General features: G+C 34.4%; 2 protein-coding genes across 5 annotated transcripts in view; both read left to right on the top strand.

Annotated features, from left to right (window-relative positions):
• Positions 1–22423, top strand: part of LOC123533005 (inositol hexakisphosphate kinase 3-like) — a 374160-nt gene that overhangs the window by 140866 nt on the left and 210871 nt on the right. The window lies entirely within an intron of this gene.
• LOC123532463 (uncharacterized) lies at positions 14470–20514 on the top strand. Its single transcript, XM_045313906.2, has 5 exons — positions 14470–14587; positions 16331–16688; positions 18404–18463; positions 19092–19280; positions 19840–20514. Exons 1-5 carry the CDS (start codon positions 14573–14575, stop codon positions 20073–20075), a joined length of 858 nt encoding a protein of 285 aa, XP_045169841.2. The 5' UTR covers positions 14470–14572; the 3' UTR covers positions 20076–20514.

The raw sequence follows: 22423 nt of genomic DNA on the forward strand, positions 1-22423 counted from the left end.
TGGTCGTGACGAGGTCACTTTTAGAAAACGCACCAAAGCCTAAGGTAAAGCCGAAAATATAGCTGATTTTCATTGAAAAGGATAATGCATGCTTTGAAAAACTGAAGTATAACATCGCTGAAGTTCTCGATTATTTCTTTCCAAATCCAGATGTATCATACACAGAATGCGAAACAAAAGGTGGCACCTATAAGTTCAGTATAGCAAACTCGAATTATCCCATCTCATGTAAATTAGTTAACACAGCATTTACAAACTTCAGACCGCCTAGGTTTATAGAGGTTCATTCAGTCAAGTGCCTTGTATTCCTTGAACCTTTTGGCGTCTCACAAACACCGATTACTTATCTTAAGAATTTTGTCGGACCTGGCAATTCATTGCTGATCAACTTCATGAGCAGCTTTGTCAACAGATTCGGTAAAGTCCGGCCTGATATCATTGGGAAACTTTATGGGATTCCGTACCTGAATGCAAAAGCTTCAGAAATGAAATGTGCCAGCAGTGTCGTTGGATAAGTACGTCAGGTATCTTGTACGTCAGTTCAACGGTGCTTGCAATGGAGGGTCGCTGAACAACATTCAGAGCTGTGCAGCCAACTTTGAAAGAATGCTGAAGAAGGTTTTCGGAACTGAGATGTCACTTACTTTTGAGATGAGAGGGAAAAACAACAACATTATCTATCATCTTATTCTTGTCACTGATCATATTAAAGGAAGCGATGAATTGTTGTTCCCAGGCTGAAGCTGAAATGACAATGTCTGATTATCAGTTTTGCAGAAATGGCTGCGTACTGAATTTGAGAGATACGCAAGATGTATATGTTGTCGCTAACACCATGTATGAAATGTTTGCAGGTTGCTCCAAAATCGAGGTTTCGCAAGTAGAAAACTATGTCCTTCTTAGCACTCCGTTCGTTTTTTCGAAAGAAAAGTCTTGCTGTTATGGAGAATCAAGTTATGGAGAATGAAGAAACACCAAGATTAGAAAATGTCGTTGACCAAAAGTCGCAGTCGCCTAGGCGGAAAGGAACGTATCCCGACAACAAAATATGGTACTTTTTTCCGACCGACTGAAGAGAAAGAATACTTCGCTATGCAAATATATAAATATGCCAATGCTTACAAAATTGTAGCACTCCGTGACATAAAGAAAAATTATATATATCAGTTTGTAGAGAATGCACTCCTCATGATGGCTACCAAGAGCATTCCTGAATGTCGTATCTATTACAAGGACGACGGCTATGTACCGGAACCGAGATATATATTCAGCAGTGACAGGGTGTTGTACATCGTATTCAGAATAAAAGCACCATTAATTGATCTAAATCGAAATCCAACTCGGGATTTCATACATGTTTCTCGGCCATACAAGCGAGTATGTTTCAAAGGACTTGCGTCCAAAAACGCCCAAACACTTTTCAAAAAGTGAGAAGTTCTGAAATTTCGCTACTCACCATTTGTTTGATTACATAATTTTTAGAATGGATATTTGTTGACACTCTAGTTCTAAACAATGAGAATGGTTTAATTCTGACATAGATTATGGATGTGAAGATAATTTATTGTTTAGATTTTAAGATAAAATCTTAGACAAGGTGTAAATTGTTACCTTGTTCTGCGCTGAAACAGCTTATACCAGGTCATTTGTTGCAGTTGTGATGAAGCAATTAAGAATATGTCCAAACTAGAATATTACTGAAAATATTTGTTGCGGCGATTTGCTATTGCACAAAATATGAAGACTATTATCCTACATACAGAATTTTGGGTTTGAAAGCATTATGTGCAAACAAACACCAACACAAAACATTCTATTTTTATCTCAAATAATGCGGCATAATTATCAAATATTTGTTGTATATTTACATCTATACTATATGGTTCATTTCTACATACACTATTTCATACATTTTCTACTCATCCAAATGTATATGCATTTTCACAAACACACCTGGCACGTTGTAAAAACACATTTATCATTTACCAGTTAATTCCATTAATTTATATGGGTATCATTCGAACATGCCATATTACAGTCATTATGACATCATGTGTCGGCGTGACTGTAGGCCAAACAAAAAAGTCTGCATATTTATTGTTACATGTAGTTTTCTTGGTTGGATGTTCATATTTTGTGCTTTCTATTTTATATGTTTCTACTAAAACCTGCGTACATACATTTTCACTCTGGTATTTATTGTTAAACTTAATTATTGTAATTTCTAATGAGTAAATAGCCAGAAAATATTTGCTTCAGTGATAATTATTTCTATATTAAAGGGAATTCCTATAGTTTTTTATGCGCATCTTTCTGCGCAGCCGACACTTTCTATGGAAAACTGAACTGAAGTCAACATCTGTTGAAACATGATACAGACAATCTTAAATATGAGGAATCTTGAATGAAATAACATTTTTGATAAGTTTTATCAGTAATCAAATGTTGATACTGGTTTATGTTGTATTGACAAGTATCATGCCTGACAGGTATCTTGCTATTTTTGTGGTTGTGTTGTCACATCGCATTTTAGTACAAAGACAGTGTTGTTCATATAATGTAAGATAATTGACTTAGTACTAATAAGACAATATCACCTTTCAGATTATTTAGTATTCAATTATAGAAAGAATTAAGAATTTTTAAAACTTTTTTTTAACTCCTAACAGACATACATGTAATCAATTTGGCCAGGTTCGCGCCATTTTCCGTCCGAACAGGTGTTGTATTCTAGCGGTCTTAACATAAAATTTAGCCTGGTGACCCATACATTTTAGCCATTTTTATGCTCACAATACAATTATCTATACACAAGAAAAACAGGAAAAAATTCTCTATGAAAGTGTTTTTTTCAAAATTTAAAAAAATATTCTTCACTATGGGTATTTTTCATTGAAAAAAGTTCACAAAAGTCAATATGATACAATATTTTTTTTCATTTGTACACATTATTGTAAGGATATAGTATTACAAATTTGACTATGATATCAAATAAGTATATAATAAAATTTGTAAAAAGAAAAAAACGTATTGTGCTGTCTTGATGTATATTTTGGTTGGTATTTATAAAAAAGTAGAAAATTATGAAAATGCTGAAACATCGCTGGCAGTTTCAGCAACAGTGGGTGTGTTCAAAACAATTTTTCACAAAAACAAGCCTGGTGACCTAATGTTTTATTTGTTCTTTGTTTTCAGCACAAATTTTCCTATCATATATGTGAATTTAAAAAAATTCTATGAAAGGAAAAAAACTATAGGAATTCTCTTTAAACATGCTTAAATTTGTTTCAAGGTTCAAGGGGGAGCTGTAAGTATAGTCGGGTGGTTTTGCGTCCATCGTCCGGCTTTATTCGTGTCTATCGAACATCCTGCGTCGTCAACACTTTTACCTTAACATCTTCTCTGAAAGTATTAATTATAATCAAACAAGGGGCCACCAACGATTTTAGTGTTTTTAGATAGAAGAATGTAAGGACAACTTTTTAATCCTTAAAGGAGAAAAACATTTTACATCAAGCATCGACTAATAGCGTTTTACCAAGTTTGTTCATGCGGGGTCCCTGTGACCAAATGTTGGCTGCCATATGGTCTTAACATAGAGTTACAAAATAAAACGTTTATAAATCTTCTCAGCATGTGCGTGAAATTAGCCAGAGTTCAGCCAGAGTAGCCAGAGTTCAGCCAGAGAAGTCACAACTCAGGTTACTCTGGCTAGCCAGAGTAGCCAGAGTAGCCAGAGTTCAGCCAGTGAAGTCAGAACTCTGGTAACTCTGGCTGGCCAGAGTAGCCAGAGTTCAGCCAAAGAAGTCAGAACTCTGGTTACTCTGGTTGGCCAGAGTAGCCAGAGTTCAGCCAGAGAAGTCAAAACTCTGATTACTCTGGCTGGCCAGAGTAGCCAGAGTTCAGCCAGATTTCAACAAGAGTAGCCAAAGTTCATCCAGTATCCAGAACTTTGGTTACTCTGGCTGGCCAGAGTAGCCAGAATTCAACCAGAGTAGGCAGTGTTTCTAGATTTTTAACATGTTTTGGCTACTCTGGTCAGCCAAAGTAGCCACAGTAGTCAGAGTCACCAGGATATCATTTGCTCTGGTTACTCTATATTTTTCTAACAGAGTAGCCAGAGTTCAGCCAGAGTTCAGCCAGAGTAGCCAGAGTTTCTAGGATTTTAACATGTTCTGGCTACTCTGGTCAGCCAGAGTAGCCAGAGTAACCAGGCCCCGTGTTCGCGCAAAATATTTTCAGTCCTAGCTGAGTTTGATTAAGAAACCTAATAATTATGTAATTTCTATGTAAAGAGCATATTTAAAACAGAATTTCAAGTTAATACCTATTTTCAAATGGTTAATGAAAGTAGCTCTGGTTACTCTGGCTGGCCAGAGTAGCCAGAGTTTCTAGGGTTTTAACATGTTCTGGCTACTCTGGTCAGCCAGAGTAGAGAGAGTAACCAGGTCCCGTGTTCGCCAAACATTTTCAGTCATAGCTGAATTCGATCTTGAAACTTAATACGTTTTTTCTGCAATGGATGCAATATGGTGTTACAGTATTATAATTGTGGGCGAACGTATAATTTTAGGCAGTTTCTTTAATATTATTGTTATTACATTGTACATATTGTTTTATAAATCTGAGAGTGTTACTAGGTTTTGAAGATGTAATTTCAATATGTGTTTCCAAGTTAAGACATCACTAATAGTAATCCCAAGATATTTAGCATTTCCTGTAGTTTTTAGTTCTTGATTAAGTAATTTATATGGAAAGATGATATTTTTTCTCTTTTTTTTTTTTGAGATTCCTATTACTTCGCATTTATCAGGATTGAATTCCATAGACCAATTACGTCCCGATTCTTCTAATTTTGTCAGATTATCTTGAACTTTGTAAGAGTCTATTAACGAGTCTATATTGAGGTATATGAATGTGTCATCAGCAAATAAGCGTATTCTACCTTAAACAGAGTCTGGAAGGTCATTGATAAAACAAAGGAAGAGACAAGGACCCAACATTGAAACTTGAGGAATCCCCTGATAAAACTGGTAAAGAGTGTGAGCCTTCAACTACTACAGATTGAGAACGGTTACTAAAGAAGGATTGAATCCAGGATAGAGAGATTCTGTAGACACAAAGTTTCACGATTTTATAGAGAAGGAGTTGATGATCGATCTTGTCGAAAGCTTTCGAGAATTCCATTACAATGAGACCTGTTTGCTTCCAGATTGGAGATTGTCAAAAGTTTCTTGTGTAAAGGATAACAGTTGAGCCTCACAGCTATGTTTGGAACGGAAGCTATATTGGAAAAGTGTGAGAAGATTGTTGACTATTTTGGTTCTCTCAAGGTTGATTTTTGTTGTGTTTTTTATGTCAAGTGATTCATAAAACGGACTTCTGCCAGAGTAGCCAGAGTTTCTAGGGCGTTAACATATTACGAAATGACCCTTTTTTGTATGAAAAAATATTCTCCAATTTCTTTATATTATGTCTTCAAGTTAATTTATTTGGTACAAATTCAAGGCAAACACTGAAGTTAAATAAATAAATAAAAAAACAGAAGCCTTCAAATAAATATTCTTTATTTTTACACACAAAGTTATATGGAATTCACTGCAATTGTTTATGATATCAATATAAACAAGAGGACCCATATGGTCCTGAATAAGGTCCTGAATCGCTTACCTGGACCTTGTGGGTTATGACAGTCATAGTAAAAATGCACAATTTGTAATTGTTAACTCTAAATTCTGGACATTCTGGAAATTTCAAACTTATATTGTATAAGATTAGAGGTATATTGATAATCCACAGAGAGAGACTAATATTGTCCTGAGGGTGGTGATTCAAACAAATTGAAAGAACTCCATTATAAATTTTGCTAATTTACATGCAAAAATATTTCAGCTCTTACCCTTGTGGCTCTGAAAAAGATTTTTGCTATGTAAGTATATCATGTTTTTTTTCTATATAAAACTTAAGTAGGAACCATTTTGACTCTGGGGTATTGATTTGAACATGTAAAATATCTTAACTCTTGTCATTGCAATTCTTTTGAAAAGATTTTAAAAGATTTTCCTGTAAGACTTTGCAAGCTCATTAGCACAAGCGGGGGCAATTTTGACATCAGGAGGATATGATTTGCTCAATTTTAAGAGAGGCATTCACTAGGTCATGCTACATACAAAATATATATTGTCTGGTCCTAAAGGAAAATAAGAACATTTTTATAGGATTTAATATATTACTCTATGTGAAACTCAAAGCCTCAAGGCAGATCCAATATGATTCCGTAGTCCATGATTTGAACAATGTTGAAAGAGATGTACTTGCCAATGCTTCTTGCAAAATATCTAAGCTCTGAGTCTTGTGATACTTGAGAAGATTTTTAAGGTTTTACAATATAAAATGGAATAAGTACTGAGTTCAGTCAAAGAGCCTGACTCAATCTGATAGACAAGACAGAAGTCGATCACAAAACCTCACCTTGTCACACAGTGACACGAGCTAAAAAAATTCAAGTATAGTGTATGGGTGTCATTCAATATATAATGGTAACTATTAAATATCATTTAATCTGACTTAGTCTTACCTATCAATTTTGTTCAGTAATATAAATTGATTTTTCACCATTTTCACACTGTTATGTACGGCGTTCCGTTTGGACAATCGTGTCTTTTTATTTAATACTAAACCGCGATGCACGATGGTACGATGATACACTTGATACATATAAAACACAAAAAATCAAACCTAAGAGTACCAAAAGGGTCATTTCGCAATAGGTATAACAGTATTTTCTCTGACTATTCTGGCTAGTCAGGGTAGCTAGAACCAATGGACATCTCGGAAATTCTGGCTGTTCTAACCAGACTTCTAGCTACTCTGGCTGAACTCTGGCTATTCTGGCCAGCAAGAGTAACCAGAATTCTGGCTACTCTGGCTGAACTCTGGATACTCCGGCTAAACTCTGGCTGAACTCTGGCTTCTCTGGCCAGCCAGAGTGACCAGAGTTCTGGCTACTCTGGCTACTCTAAACAGCCACTTGAAAATAGTTATTAACTTGAAATTCAGTTTTAAACATGTCATTTAGATACAAATGACATACAAATCGCTCCATGAGAAAACCAACACAGTTGGTTTGAGACCAGAATGGATCCAGACCATCCGCGCAGGCTGGTCAGAATCCGTGCTGTTCGCTAACATTTTCTCCAAGTCCAATACGCTTTAAAAGCGACTAGCATGGGTTCTGACCAGTCTTCGCAGATGCACAGGCTGGTCTGGATCCATGCTGGTCGCAAAGCTACTATGTTTGTTTTCTCATGGCACGGCTCAATTGTTAGATTTCATAATCAAATTCAGCTAAGACTGAAAAACTTTTGTGAACATTGGACTTGGTTAACAGGGCTACTTTGACTGACCAGAGTAGCAAAAACATATTAAAATCCTGGAAACTCGGCTACTCTGGCCTGCCAAAGTAACCAGATTTCTGGCTACTCTGGCTGAACTCTGGCTACTCTGGCCAGCCAGAGTAACCAGAGTTATGACTTCTCTGGCTGAACTCTGGCTACTCTGGCCAGCCAGAGTAAACAGAATTATGACTTCTCTGGCTGAACTCTGGCTACTCTGGCTAAACTCTGGCTGAACTCTGGCTACTCTGGCTGAACTCTGACTGAACTCTAACTGAACTCTGGCTATTCTGGATGCTCTGGCGAATTTCACGCACATGCTGATAAGGGAATGATTTAGCGTTTAGGAAATTGTAAAATTAGTTCTTTTCACATTCATGTTGTTGCATGATATATTTATATGATATATATTAATATGATTCCTGCCTATATAAAACTGATAAGTTAACAAAATTATCATGCCAACATTTTAAAATGAATTCTTACAAGTTATTAAACAGTTAAACAATTAAATGTAATATTTTACAATATACAATATTTTATTCTATGTAAATGTTTAGTCATTTGACAATTCATTTGTGCAAAAATATGTTTTCAATTCAAGCTTTAGAACCTGCAGTCCTAATGCAAACACATCAACTCCCGTAAAGATGAATCAGCGCCAATAAGGACGCCATCTTGAAAAAATACAATTTCGCAATTAAATAAAGTATAATTATTTTTAGCTAATCAAAACAGTCAATATCTTTTGTATTACCTGTTTGGAAAAAATCACTTTTTAATAGCCCAGGGTCCTGACTATAAAAAAATCACTCGATTTTCTTACTTGGACGTTCTACGACATACCCACTAATCGATACTTGCACTAGTAAAATAGTCGATGATAAAAATAAAAAAAAAACTTGTATTGTATTCTGTTATACTTTGAAAGCTTGCTTATACTTTATCAGTGCATCATTTCTACAAATGTTATCAGCTGGATTGCCAGCTTTTTAAACAATCGAAGTTTTCGAGAGGGGTTCGTTTTTCTCAGATGAAAACCTTTTCATTCCGTAGTTCCGCAAGGATCGGTGCTTAGTCAAACAGGAGACTCGCATCGTAGTGCAAAAAAAAAACAAAGACTAATATCAAACAGGGAATGCCACGCACCAAAAACGCAGCCTCCTCAAAACGAAACCCACAGTCGAGTGTTCGCAGATGACAGTTCTCTCTTTTTTGTCTGATAGACAATATATGGAAACTATTTTGAATACAGATCTAAATACAATTACCATTTAGTGAAAAGAGTGACTCATAAATTTCAAGAATAACTGTTTTGTTTTACGGTCTTTCAGACATGTAAACACAACCCCCCCCCCCCCCCAACTTTCGAGAATTTACAACATGCGCATTAATACATCCATATTTTCAATATTGTAGAATGAAGTTTTTTTTAGTATTCGGATGTAACACACCTCAAATTCATAGTAAACAAAGCGAAAATCACTTTATCAGCTATATATAACTAAAATACTTAATAATACTTACAAAACTTAAAATACGCATCAATAGTTTTGGACAATTGTGCCGAGTACGAAAAGAACATACAATTACAATATGGCTCGACACGGACAGTAAGTGGATTAATTAGGTTTGTTACAAATGACTAAGTCAAACACGAAAATGGTTGAACTTTCCTTGCAAAAAAAAAGAATTATGTCTCCCCAAATGTAGGGACATATATCGATAATATGTATGCTAATCTGTTTGTCTGTCTGGCTGTCACAAATGTTTGTCCGGACTACCTATGGGATTTCAGCCAAATTGTGTAGGGATGCTCAGTAACTTGGCTTGTTCTTTGTAAACTGTTAGCATATATTCGAGTTATATTTCATGTTATTTTAAACTTGATTTTGCATCTCGGCGAAAAAGGTGTTTCTTTATTGCCAATGCACTTACGTCTTACTGCGCCTAGGTGACGATACATATTATCGAACATTATTTTTTTCCTTTTTGAAAAGGACTAACATGAAATATTTGCTAGATCAATTAAGTTAATTTCTTATACAAATTTTACTGCTTTTTCTTTAGTAACATTAATAGTTAATTTCGAATAAAAATGAAATATATTAAGTTAGGGTTTTTTTTCTGAAATTTACATTTTTTTCCGATAAATATTCTGTACGATATGTAGGAATATGGAGTGCGATTGAGGGAAGCATAAATGTTCAGATTGGTGCATGTTTGTCGATGGCGAAGTGTCTAATTCAACTTGGACTAATATTCTGGTTGACATGTGTACATACCGGAAATGCTATCAACTCCCGGAAAACTGTTTACGGATCACTGCCTATGCTGTTAATTATAATGTTTACAATTATTGGTATGCTCGCTTTTTCGATAGATGTCTTCCACAAAAACCCCATTCAACGTTACAAAATATTTTGTACGCGTCCTTATTTTAATATTGACTATAGACAATGCAAACGTATTGAATAACAAGTTTTTATCATCGACCGGCAAGCCATTCATTAAGTGTTTCATTACATGACACCAGATATTAATATCTTTTTTTAAGTTTTGATTTACTAGTCCAGTAAAACTTTGCTAATTATATATATCGTTTATATAGCACAAACTATGAACCAGCGATTTATAAAGTAGTAAAGTTAAACTTTAAGTAATATCCTTCACCAAGTTGTGAAATGATCTAAATGCATTACTACAGTCCGGAGACTAGCTCTAACGCGAACATTCTGTTAAATTAGCTCAAATTTTAGGATTTAATTTTGTACTATGTTTGATAATTCAAAAAAAATGAGCGATATTTTTTTTTTTTAAATATTTCGTATCCATTACTTGCATATTTCGGAGATGATATTTGTCATTACCCCGGACGAAGACCTACTAACATAAATATAGCTGGATTTGAAAGTTAAATTGATGTTGAAATTTCAACATTGAACAGAGCTCCAGATAAGCTGCTTATCTGTGTATTTACGTAATTAAAGTTGCAAAAAAACCAGTTGAATTCATACAGTGTTCGTACTGAAATGCAATTAAAATTCCTAATCGGGACCTGTAAGAAATTCGAGTTTTGGGGTGATTTTGGCAACCCGGATATTTTGCTTGCATTTCATGCTAGGATGGTCCTAGAAGACCATGCACTCACCCACTTTCAAATATAAGTACAGAAACGGCCAGAAACGCTACCCGTAAAAATCGGCATTTCTCTCCAGGTCGGGACCTGTAAGAAATTCGAGTTTTGGGGTCATTTTGGCAACCCGGATTTTTTGCTTGCATTTCATGCTAGGGTGGTCCTAGAAGACCAAGCACTCACCCACTTTCAAATATAAGTACAGAAACGGCCAGAAACGCTACCCGTAAAAATCGGCATTTCTCTCCAGGTCGGGACCTGTAAGAAATTCGAGTTTTGGGGTGATTTTGGCAACCCGGATATTTTGCTTGCATTTCATGCTAGGATGGTCCTAGAAAACCAAGCACTCACCCACTTTCAAATATAAGTACAGAAACGGCCAGAAACGCTACCCGTAAATATCGGCATTTCTCACCAGGTCGGGACCTGTAAGAAATTCGAGTTTTGGGGTGATTTTGGCAACCCGGATATTTTGCTTGCATTTCATGCTAGGATGGTCCTAGAAGACCAAGCACTCACCCACTTTCAAATATAAGTACAGAAACGGCCGGAAACGCTACCCGTAAAAATCGGCATTTCTCACCAGGTCGGGACCTGTAAGAAATTTGAGTTTTGGGGTGATTTTGGCAACCCGGATAATTTGCTTGCATTTCATGCTAGGATGGTCCTAGAAGACCAAGCACTCATCCACTTTCAAATATAAGTACAGAAACGGCCAGAAACGCTACCCGTAAATATCGGCATTTCCCACCAGGTCGGGACCTGTAAGAAATTTGAGTTTTGGGGTGATTTTGGCAACCCGGATATTTTGATTGCATTTCATGCTAGGATGGTCCTAGAAGACCAAGAACTCTCCCACTTTCAAATATAAGTACAGAAACGGTCAGAAACGCTACCCGTAAAAATCGGCATTTCTCAAGAAATTCGAGTTTTGGGGTGATTTTGGCAACCCGGATATTTTGCTTGCATTTCATGCTAGGATGGTCCTAGAAGACCAAGCACTCACCCACTTCCAAATATAAGTACAGAAACGGCCACAAACGCTACCCGTAAATATCGGCATTTCTCACCAGGTCGGGACCTGTAAGAAATTCGAGTTTTGGGGTGATTTTGGCAACCCGGATATTTTGCTTGCATTTCATGCTAGGATGGTCCTAGAAGACCAAGCACTCATCCACTTTCAAATATAAGTACAGAAACGGCCAGAAACGCTACCCGTAAAAATCGGTATTTCTCACCAGGTCGGGACCTGTAAGAAACTCGAGTTTTGGGGTGATTTTGGCAACCAGGATATTTTGCTTGCATTTCATGCTAGGGTGGTCCTATACGAAGACAACGTTTATGTTCACGCACATTACATGACATTTTGATATTCAACGCAGTGGAAGTTATTTTAATCTTGTTTCCAGTAATACAGTTGCGTGCAACATATGCAGTAAAAAGGTTGTAAAACAGGGCTGACGTGCTTTAAGACGATATTGGAATGGTTGATCCTTGTTAGCGCTCAGACTAAACCGTCGGGCACATATTTCTCCTAGTATGCCAATATTGTCTTAAGGCGCACCAGCCGTGTATAATGACCTCTAAATACTCATAAACTCCGTTACGTTACAATGGAGACGTCAGTATTAACCGTTCCCTATATTGACGTTCAAATTTTAGATCGGATGTGTGACGTCATTTGGAACGTCAATTTCATCCTGGATGTTGCGTTTAAATTTATTTTCAGTTTTACTCAACCTAAAGAACACATTTTATCATTTACACAATAAGCCTAAGTGTAATATGTGTATTTAATGAAAAATGTAGTAGATTTACATCAAGAAATATTCTCTCGTTCTTTCTTGGAATAATATTGCGCTCCTAAAGTAGAGCAATATTTCCACTACTGAGCTCGTGCATATGTCTCAATAGTCAATACCAATCTAATAACCTATTAATATTTTTGCAGTCATCCAAATAATGTCATGGAAGTGGTATAATTTACCCATTAGTTGTAATTATCATCAGTGGTTTTACCAGTAGGGGCCTAGCCAGCCTACCACTTGAGAACGGGGTACGTTCGACTTTGTATTTTTAAATTTTGAACTGTTATGAATGTGTACATGCCATCAGATACAGGAATCGAAGGACTGTATACATTTTGACCGAAAATAAACACTGCAAGCGGTCGTGTATGTATCTAACCTAGACTATTAGATGGTATTATCTGGAAACATTGTTACATAAAATACAATTTGAAATATGCTGCAGAACTGGAGATACTGGTATTCTGTTTTGTGATTTGTTTGTACTTGCTGCAACGTACGGTAATCAAATTGAAGCGGTCATTAAACAGTGTCCAGTATAACACAGTAGTACTTTCATAAATGCAGCCTCGCATCAGGTAATTGTCATAATTATAAGTCTTGTACCAGTGAACATGTTGTTTGCTCTCCGACTTTAAGTCCGTCACACAAAGCAGGACAGTATATATGATTCTGGTTCTCAAAATTACAGACATAATGTACGCGCACTATTTCCTATTTATGACACCCATGAAAAGAATGGCAATGTAATTGTAGATACTCCCAACCAATATTATAAGAATCTTTGGTGAACACTGATATATCTGCTAGAGCCTTGTTACCGCCTAAACAGTTACCCAAAAGCCGGATATGTCTTTCGCACCTACAACCAGTGATTATTTTTCTTGTGAACCATATTCTTTGGAGATTTTTTTTCTTTTAAGCGCTAATTGATGAAAGTAGCGTGTGAATATATTTAGTCATTCATAAACTTGAGTCACTTTACACACTAAGGTGTAAGTCAAGCACTGGCAAAAACACGGACCTTTCCGGAATGCAAGACAAAACATAACCTCCCCCTATTCGTACTACAGTCGGTGGAAAGGACTTTGACAGATCATAACATAAATTGAAACTGGTGGTTCACAGATCTCATAGAAATGACTGTATATAACGGTTCAACTTTTTGTTAAAAATTGAAAAAATTATTCTCCAAGGCCATAAAAACATTTAGGGTCAGGCCAAAAATTTAGGGTAGGTCTGGATACCGGAAACGAACAATTTTTTATGCTTAACGTTACCACAAAATCATACGATCTCTGCAAGTGCATTTCCCTGTTGTTTTGTTCTGTCCATCGACAATGTATGGCAATCAAGGGTGTTCTGAAACCGTTCCCACGTCATACCACTTGCAGGAAATATCACAATGTGATCTACCGGAAACAATTTGTTTTCTTCAATCTATAACTACAAATGTATATTACTATATCGATAAGGCCTAAAAAATTTCTTTGTTTCGGTAACATGCTCAAAGAAATTAGTGTAGGTAGGTTGTTTTGTTTTTGTTCTTTTTTTTTTTTTTGTATATTATTTTTGTGTCAAAAAATGAATACAGATAAAATATTTTCATCTGTGCTTCTGCAGAGAGTGTATTTATCGAGATACCGCGAGCATAGGTTCCACCACTCTGTGTATAGAATGGTAAGTTAGAAACTAATAGTATACTGTTATAAACGCTGAGAAAACCTATACCACACCGTTTCCAAACGTATTAATCAAAATTACAATACAAAGATCGAGTATTTGAAACTGATAGTTTATTCAATTGATGCAAATAATCACGGGTACAAAAATATACCGTTTAAATTGCTAAATATAAATTCTTTTAAAGACATCTAAACTTTTAAGTTGAAACATTTGGTCAATGGTGATTTAACAATGTGTGCGATATTTGTATATAAATTGCAAGGGTGTTTTCAACGCAGTATAAAGCGCGTAATTTTTTTTATCAGTTATATAATACTATCATTGATTAATCTATATTATTGATAATGAATATATTTCTACTTGAAAAGAAATGTCTGAATATATACAAATAAAGATCAGTATTTATACTCAGTAAGTTTGAAAAAAAAAAATGTTTATAGTTCACCAACCCGGTAGTAGGCTAAATATCGTTGTAAAAATAGAGTCAATAACTATTTATTAATTTACATGTTAGCCGCATTAATTTTTAAGATAATAGAGGAACCTAAATGCTGCCATTAGAGGTAGGTAAAATTGTTTTAACATTTCGGATACTAAGTCATTTAGTAATAGGTCAATGAAAAGTAAAAAATGTCAAAAATTTAGGTTTTATTTTTTCCCATAAGGTTTGGATATTTTGGTATTACATGTATGTATTTGTTGGGGTGGGTGGGGGTAATTATATCAAGACTATGGGTATTTGATATGCATCAATGAATCAGATTAAAAACAATAACACACCGTAAAAGAGCCATACTATGATTTGCGCTGATCTAAAAAATGTAGATCAAGATGTTGCAAAATTTTATTAATATAACGCTATGGACTGGTCATATAATGAAACTTTGACAAGTCCTTTTTTTTTACATTTTTGTTGGGGTTAACGTCGCACCGACACAATTATAAATCATATGGCGACATTCAAGCTTTAGTAGACCCCAGAAGTCCCCCCGTGCACTATTTCATCATTTCATGACGAGCGAGCACATGGGTAGAACCATCGACCTTCCGTAAGCCAGCTGGATGGCTTCCTCACACGAAAAATTCAACGGCCCGAGTCAGGCTCGAACCCACATCGGGGAAGGGCAAGCGATCTGAAGTCCTTAACAACTCGGCCACGGAGGCCCCCGTCTATGTATGATATATAATTCTGAAATTTGGTAAAAAATCTTGCAAACCCTCGTCAATATTGGAAACTTAATATACTTAATGAAATAAAATTTTGTTAAATGTGATTTAATGACGCAATTTACCAGTAACGACAATTTTCATTCATTCGCCGACTAGGATAAAGCAGTTACTAGTTACAGACCTATATCAGCAATACCTTGAATGGGAAAGGTTATGGAACGTATCGTTTTTAAATAATTTTACATTTGCATGAATGGTGAAAATCAATTTATACATAATAGCCAGGACTCTGAGTAACAAAAAGTCGCTCCGTTAACGAAATTTAGTGCCCAGCAGTTAATACATAAGACATTGATTGTTCCAAGTAGCTAAATCCCCTTATTTTGAGAAACTATTGATTATTTTACAGTACCGAATTGCGAAATCGATATTATTTTCAAGATGGCGTCCAATATGGCGGCGATACATTTCTACGCTGGTTGATGTCTTTGCATTGAGATCGCGGGTGTTTGAAATAAGATTTTAAGAATATGTTTTCACAAACTGAAAGTTAAAAGACTAAATATTTTTACAGAAAACAATGTAAATATGTATAACGTATAAATATCACATTTAACTGTCAAATAAAGGAGAAAAATGCATTTTAATAAAAGTTGGCAGGTACATTTTTACAAAATGTGATTGATTCAAGCTTTAACAATACATATCATAAGCACTTTTGTGATTTGTAGTGTATGCTCAGCAGCAAGATTGTAAAGGGAGTTAGTTTAAAAACATTGTCCGCTAAATTATTCCATCTTTGACATCGTACACGACTCGAGCACACGACCTCAGTATTTCACGCTCATTAGGTATATGTCTTTGGATTAGATAAAACGTTACAATAATTTTGTTTTCTTTCCAATCAGATGTAGATTCTTATTTTCTCTTTTATTTTAAAAAATGAAATTTGAATTACATCAAACTGTAAATTTGTTCACTGGTATTCGGATACGCCTATCCGAAATGTTAATGCTGACATTCTTGCGTAGGATAAATGCAATATTGTGCTGTGCTTTCAGTTTAAGTATAATATTTTTAAAATAACAATGAAATATATTAAGTTCAGGGTTTTTCTGAAATTTACATTTTTTCAGATAAATGTTCTGTACGAGTACCATAGAACGGCCTCTGCAGACAATGTCTCAAGAGCAGATACGGAAAATCGTAATGATTACTGCATTGAATGTGACAACTGCGGTCAACTGGACTCTTGTGTAAACTGTAGTTACTGTGGTAAACCTTTCTGCATCTCCTCGTGCCGCATACCTCATGAAACCACTTGCAGTAGAAGATCCAGGCTTGAGGCAGAAATTACATTGAACCGGATTGTATCTAGGGACTCATTAGAAATTTCCAACGCAAATAATGTTCACTCGTTACAAGTTCCTGAGTGTAATGAAAAGGACTGTCTTGATTATCTGTTGGTGACTAATGGCAACTACTGTAATCCAGGTTTGTTTGCTGTTACAGTCGTATGGTTTACTACTTCTAATAGTCTAATCGTCGTTTTCTCAATGTCGTCTGCACCTTATCTTTATTATATCTTTAAACTGTGTTTTATAGCTGGTTATTCTTATCAAAACTTTGGAAACCTATTACAAACAAATATTTAGATCCGTTTCATTAAATCTCTTGTGCAAAGTACGTGTCCAACTGTAAGGCCTATAACTGATATAATTTAGGGTTTCGTCTAAAATATTTTCTCATCTTGTGACATAACGTTGAGGAATGCCGTTCATGTGTTGAGGTATTCCATCCATAACGAATTGTAATAGAATATCAGTATTATTACATTTCTGTATCATAATCTTCTTTGGTTGAGTAATTAAGGTTTCGGACTAGTAACCTTTCATGATTTAACGTCATGGATTCAATCACAACAATAGCCGTATTCATTCCGTTTTTTTGTTGTTGTTTTTTTTTTTTTTTTGTAACCCTTTAAAACGTTATTTTGACATGTCTGTTGCACAAATTTATAAATAAATGTTAAATGTTAAATATCTCTGATATATTTGTTGATATAATATTTTTATTAGATGTGAATTTCATTTTGACTGCAAATTTCAGTTAAAAAAATGACAGTCACAAACAATAGTTGGGTTATGTGCTTTTTAAACGAAAAAAAAAGAACAATTTTGGTTCGTTTTCACCAGATTATTGTTGTAAGGTGTCAGTAAATATTTATTTTGTCAATAAGCAGTCGATATTAAATCAGTTACAGTAATGAAATATGAATCATTAATTGCCTCCATTTGGTGATTTTTGGAAGTATTGGTCTGGGTGATGACCCTGTTTGGAATTTTACTATTTGAAAATTACTCATAATTGTAAAACGTACATTACTTTACATATGATTTCAACAAATGTATAATATGTAAGGTGTTATGTACATGCTATTCCCCATTATGCTATTTCATCGCTTTTTTATATTCAAATTGATATTTTTGTTTGCTATAAAGCCTGTCCTAGTTTTGAGACACCATGATTGTCAATAAGTTATCTATATTCTACGGTTTTCAGCAAGTTCTATCACAAAAAACTAATAAACAGTGTGTTAAAATTATTTCAAGTCGTGACTAATTTCCGTTTTTCAAGACTCTTCTTTTTTATTTTTGGTGATACATGAATGTGCTGGAAACTTACATGAAGCTGTTTGAAGACAGGTAGAACCTAAGTAAGATCATATTGAAAAAAGTCCTGCATTTCTTAATAGCAAAATATTACAAGTTTAGACATTTAACATTTAATGGATTTACATAAACATCGTGGATTTAAGATATGTTTAAAAAGAGGATCTATGTTCTTTATACTAAATTCAGTTTGGATTCTGTGCAAAATATTTGATACTGATTGGATTTATATTTGATCAGGACAGGATTCGGACTATTGTTACATATTATATTTGGACATAATGGCTAGTAAACATTTTCAAGGTATTTGAAATGTTACTTTTCAAAATAAATCTTGTTATTGTTAATAGTTATTGGTTTGTTTTCTGTTACCTTCAGTATTTCCAGTAACAAGCAATTGTTACCATGTGACGTAACAAAGCATTCTAAATATTGCTTGTTATGGATGGAATACCTTACTCAAAGAAGAGAGAAAAAGAATTATGTGACATTGTGAACATTTTTGTGTAGTGATATATTTCTTATTTCTTTTTTCAGTTTTGAGGTATAGTCTATGCATCTTAGCAATATCCATGGTGATTCTGGGTTTTGCTACAGGTGATTTTACTTGTTTACTTCCGATTCCGTATTCTGATAATTGAAAAATAAATGATAATAAGTTTAAAACTATTTTCTCTAGTTATATGATTATGTGCATTTTCATCAGAAATTGGAAAAAGACTTTTCTGAATGTGAAATATATTATTTTTATTAGATTTATGTCTAATAAAAGACGTGAAATACCTTAAAATCTTAGAAACAATTATATAAATTGTTTCAAAATTACTAGTAACGTGTTAAAACACCAAATATTATCTTTTATCTTCAAAATTTATTCAAAAGTAGACCTCGCCATAAAAAAACATTACAGTAAGGCATCTGAGAAATAATTATTTCTAAAAAGAAATCATATTTGAGAACGGGTAGCTTCTTTTCTACGATTTCAGTGTCTATTCCTGGTGGTTTTCTTTTACACAAAATGTCAAATTCTTTGTTTTTCCTTTTTACACAAAATGTCACATACTCGGTTATTTCCTTACACAAAATGCCACATTTTTTGATGTTTTTCATTTTTAATTTACACAAAATGCCAAGTTTTTGCTGTTTTACTTTTAACGCAAAATGCCGAATTCTTTGTGATTTTCTTCGGCTAACTAAAAGATACTGTTTCTTTAACGATATGTAGGAATATGGAGTGTGACTGAGGGAAGCATAAATGTTCAGATTAGTGCATGTTTGTCGATGGTGAAGAGTCTAATTCAACTTGGACTAATATTCTGGTTGACATGTGTACATACCGGAAATGCTATCAACGCCCGGAAAACTGTTTATGGATCACTGCCTATGCTGTTAATTGTAATGTTTACAGTTATTGGTATGTTCGCTTTTTCGATAGATGTCTTCCACAAAAACCCCATTCAACGTTACAAAATATTTTGCACGCGTCCTTATTCTAATATTGACTATAAACAATGCAAACGTATTGAATAGTGACTATAGACAATGCAAAGGTATTGAATAATGACTATAGACAATGCAAACGTATTGAATAGCAAGTTTTTATCATTGACCAGCAAGCCATTCATTAAGTGTTTTATTACATGACGGCAGTTATCAGTTTTCACAGTTTTTTTAAGTTTTGATTTAATAGTCCAGTAAAACTTTGCTGATTATATAAACCGTGATATAGCACTAACCATGAACCAGCGATTTATAAAGTAGTCAAGTAAAACTTTATGTAATATCCTTCACGAAGTTGTGAAATGGCCTAAATGTATTACCTCAGTTCGAAAAATAGCAGCTCTAATGCGAACATTCTGTTAAATTAGCTCAAATTTTAGGATTTAATTTTGTACCCGGTTTAATAATTGAAAAAAATGAGAGTTGCAAATTTAAAAAAAAAATATTTCGTTTCCATTACTTGCCTATTTCAGAGATGATATTTGTCAATACCCCGGACGAAGACCTACTAACATCCGGTCTGTTTCTTCGAATTTTCGTAATCATAGACTGTGTATATGGTGCCGCTATTGTGGTTATTGTACTGATGCTGGTGGCCAGATGGTCCAGGAAAAAGAGAGGAGTGTATGACTTCAATGCTGAAATAACCGGATACAGAAGAATGGCAGTCTTTTCAACAGGAATAAATAGCACAAGTTTAGAAATGTGAAAACATTCAGCTGAATCGTTATATGGTTAATTTGTTTTAGTCTAATAATACTGTATATATGTGACTAGTTTCAGATTTTATAACAGTATCTTACTCGAAAATTCTCATATCCATTTGAAATCGTGTAAGCTATTAGTTTTTTTTTTTTTTTTTTTTTTTTTTTTTTTTTTTTTCGTGACTTGAATATCCAACTTCTTGAGTCTAACTGCAGAACAACCTTCAGATTATTGCACATAATGGTCAGTCGAAATCACGATCAAAAGACAAAGGTTATAACAGATGATCCTGTAAACTTCATACTGGATAATTCTTAATTTCATTATATTACAGACTTGTTTTAGAACTACGGAAGGAAATTAAAGTAAAGTTTTTATTTAAATTCTATATCATTATTGTTCATTATTATTATTATTATTATAATTACTATACCATATTTGTATATCACTCTTCTCATAAAAAAGAATATACGTTCAAAAGTGCTTAACAATAGAATAGACATACATTTACAATAGATATTGATGAATAAAAATAAAAGCAATGATACGTATCAATTATGCAACTCAAGATACGTGTTAAAATAATATAATCAAATGATAATAGAAATGAATAAATGCTAAACAGTAAACACAGGTTACTATTTGAAAATTAAAACAATATCGCACTATCAATATATCAATGCATGAAACTACGAATAATACAAAGTGTCTAGTTAAACACAAATTACCGGTACATCTAAAACAACACTGACGTGTTTAAAATACGATTCATGATGAGACAAAGGGGCCTCCGTGGCCGAGTGGTTAAGGTCGCTGACTTCAAATCACTTGCCCCTCATCGATGTGGGTTCGAGCCTCACTCGAGGCGTTGAACTCTCCATGTGAGGAAGCCATCCAGCTGGCTTACGGAAGGTCGGTGGTTCTACCCAGAAAAGAATTAAGATCGGTAAGCAGACACAGTCACAGTCAGACAATCACATAGGCATTGACACTGTCCATTGTATTTTACAAATAAATGTTTTAGTGATTATTTTGAATGATGAGAGTGTTCCACAGTGTTTTATCTCCCCTGTAATTATAGTTTCACCTGTACAGTAGGGTCCTGTTGTGCCAACTTTTCAACATGGGTATTGTTACGTTATAGGTATCGTTTGAATATGTCAAAACATAAAATTTTGCTTTCATAATTAATTATGATATAGAAATTAGGCTAAGGAAAGTGTACTCAAACTTAATAAATTCTTTAATACTTACAATCCAATAAAATAGTGTCACAGTAAGTCAACGATACACCATGTGTTACTGGGGTATCTGGTATCGTACTTTTATACTTCTTTGATTAATACATATATGACTGCCATGGAAAACATGAAAAGTGGTTCATATAGAACACCGTACAAGCGACTGAATTCTTTTCTTAAATATGTCCTATGTACATGAGGAAGAAATCATTTTTCTTAAATATATGTGCATTCAAAACATAATTGCAGCTGGAACGAATGAAAACCTGCTTTATGCACCGTTTGAATGATTAAGATTACGTTTTCTTATGTATCCGTGATTCACTAGTCCACCCTTTTTTACAGGGTTTCGTAATATTATATTTGATATGTGGTCTATATGATAGTCAATACAAGGTAGTTGAAGGTACGTGGAATACAACTGTAAAAGGTTTGAACACTAAACATGCAATATGTCTTAAAGCAGTTGGGTGATAACCTTTTAAAAAGAAAACGTTTTATAACAACTGCGGCATAGGTTTCTTGTAGAGCAAATAAATCTGGGGTTGTCACAAATTAAGATAAGTTGAGTTATTTGTATTCTTTATATAAGTAATTCCATTAATGTAGAAATGCCGGGTGTCCAGCAAGCAAACAAAGACAAGCATAAGCTATAGCAACATAAAACAAAATAAAAGCAACTAAAATCAAATTCAAGTTAAATTTAAATTATAAGCCACACTGTCGTACTCCAGAAAAAGTGTTTAGTCGTCAAAGTTTACAACACTTCAAAATAACCTGAGATGGGATAAGCACATTAACTCTGTAAAACAGTCTTTATTTTCTGTCTAGATATTTAAGCTAAGTTAAGTGCAAGGACATATATATAAAGCAAAAGAAAGAGCAAAGTTAGAATATTAATCTACTATTTGAGGCCAAAAATACTGAAAATCCATATATAAATCAAATTGAAAAAGTTAAGAGAACAGCCGCCAGATTTGTCACTACTCACTTTTATATACAAGTTCAGTTTCTGATATATTTACTGATTTAAACTGGCCATCATTGGAGAGAGAAAGAACTACTGCTTGCTCAAAAATGTATTTCAATATGGTCTATGATCGATGTAGTA

The sequence above is a fragment of the Mercenaria mercenaria genome, chromosome 11 (genome assembly GCF_021730395.1).
Source record: "Mercenaria mercenaria strain notata chromosome 11, MADL_Memer_1, whole genome shotgun sequence".
Classification (NCBI taxonomy): Eukaryota; Metazoa; Mollusca; class Bivalvia; order Venerida; family Veneridae; genus Mercenaria; species Mercenaria mercenaria.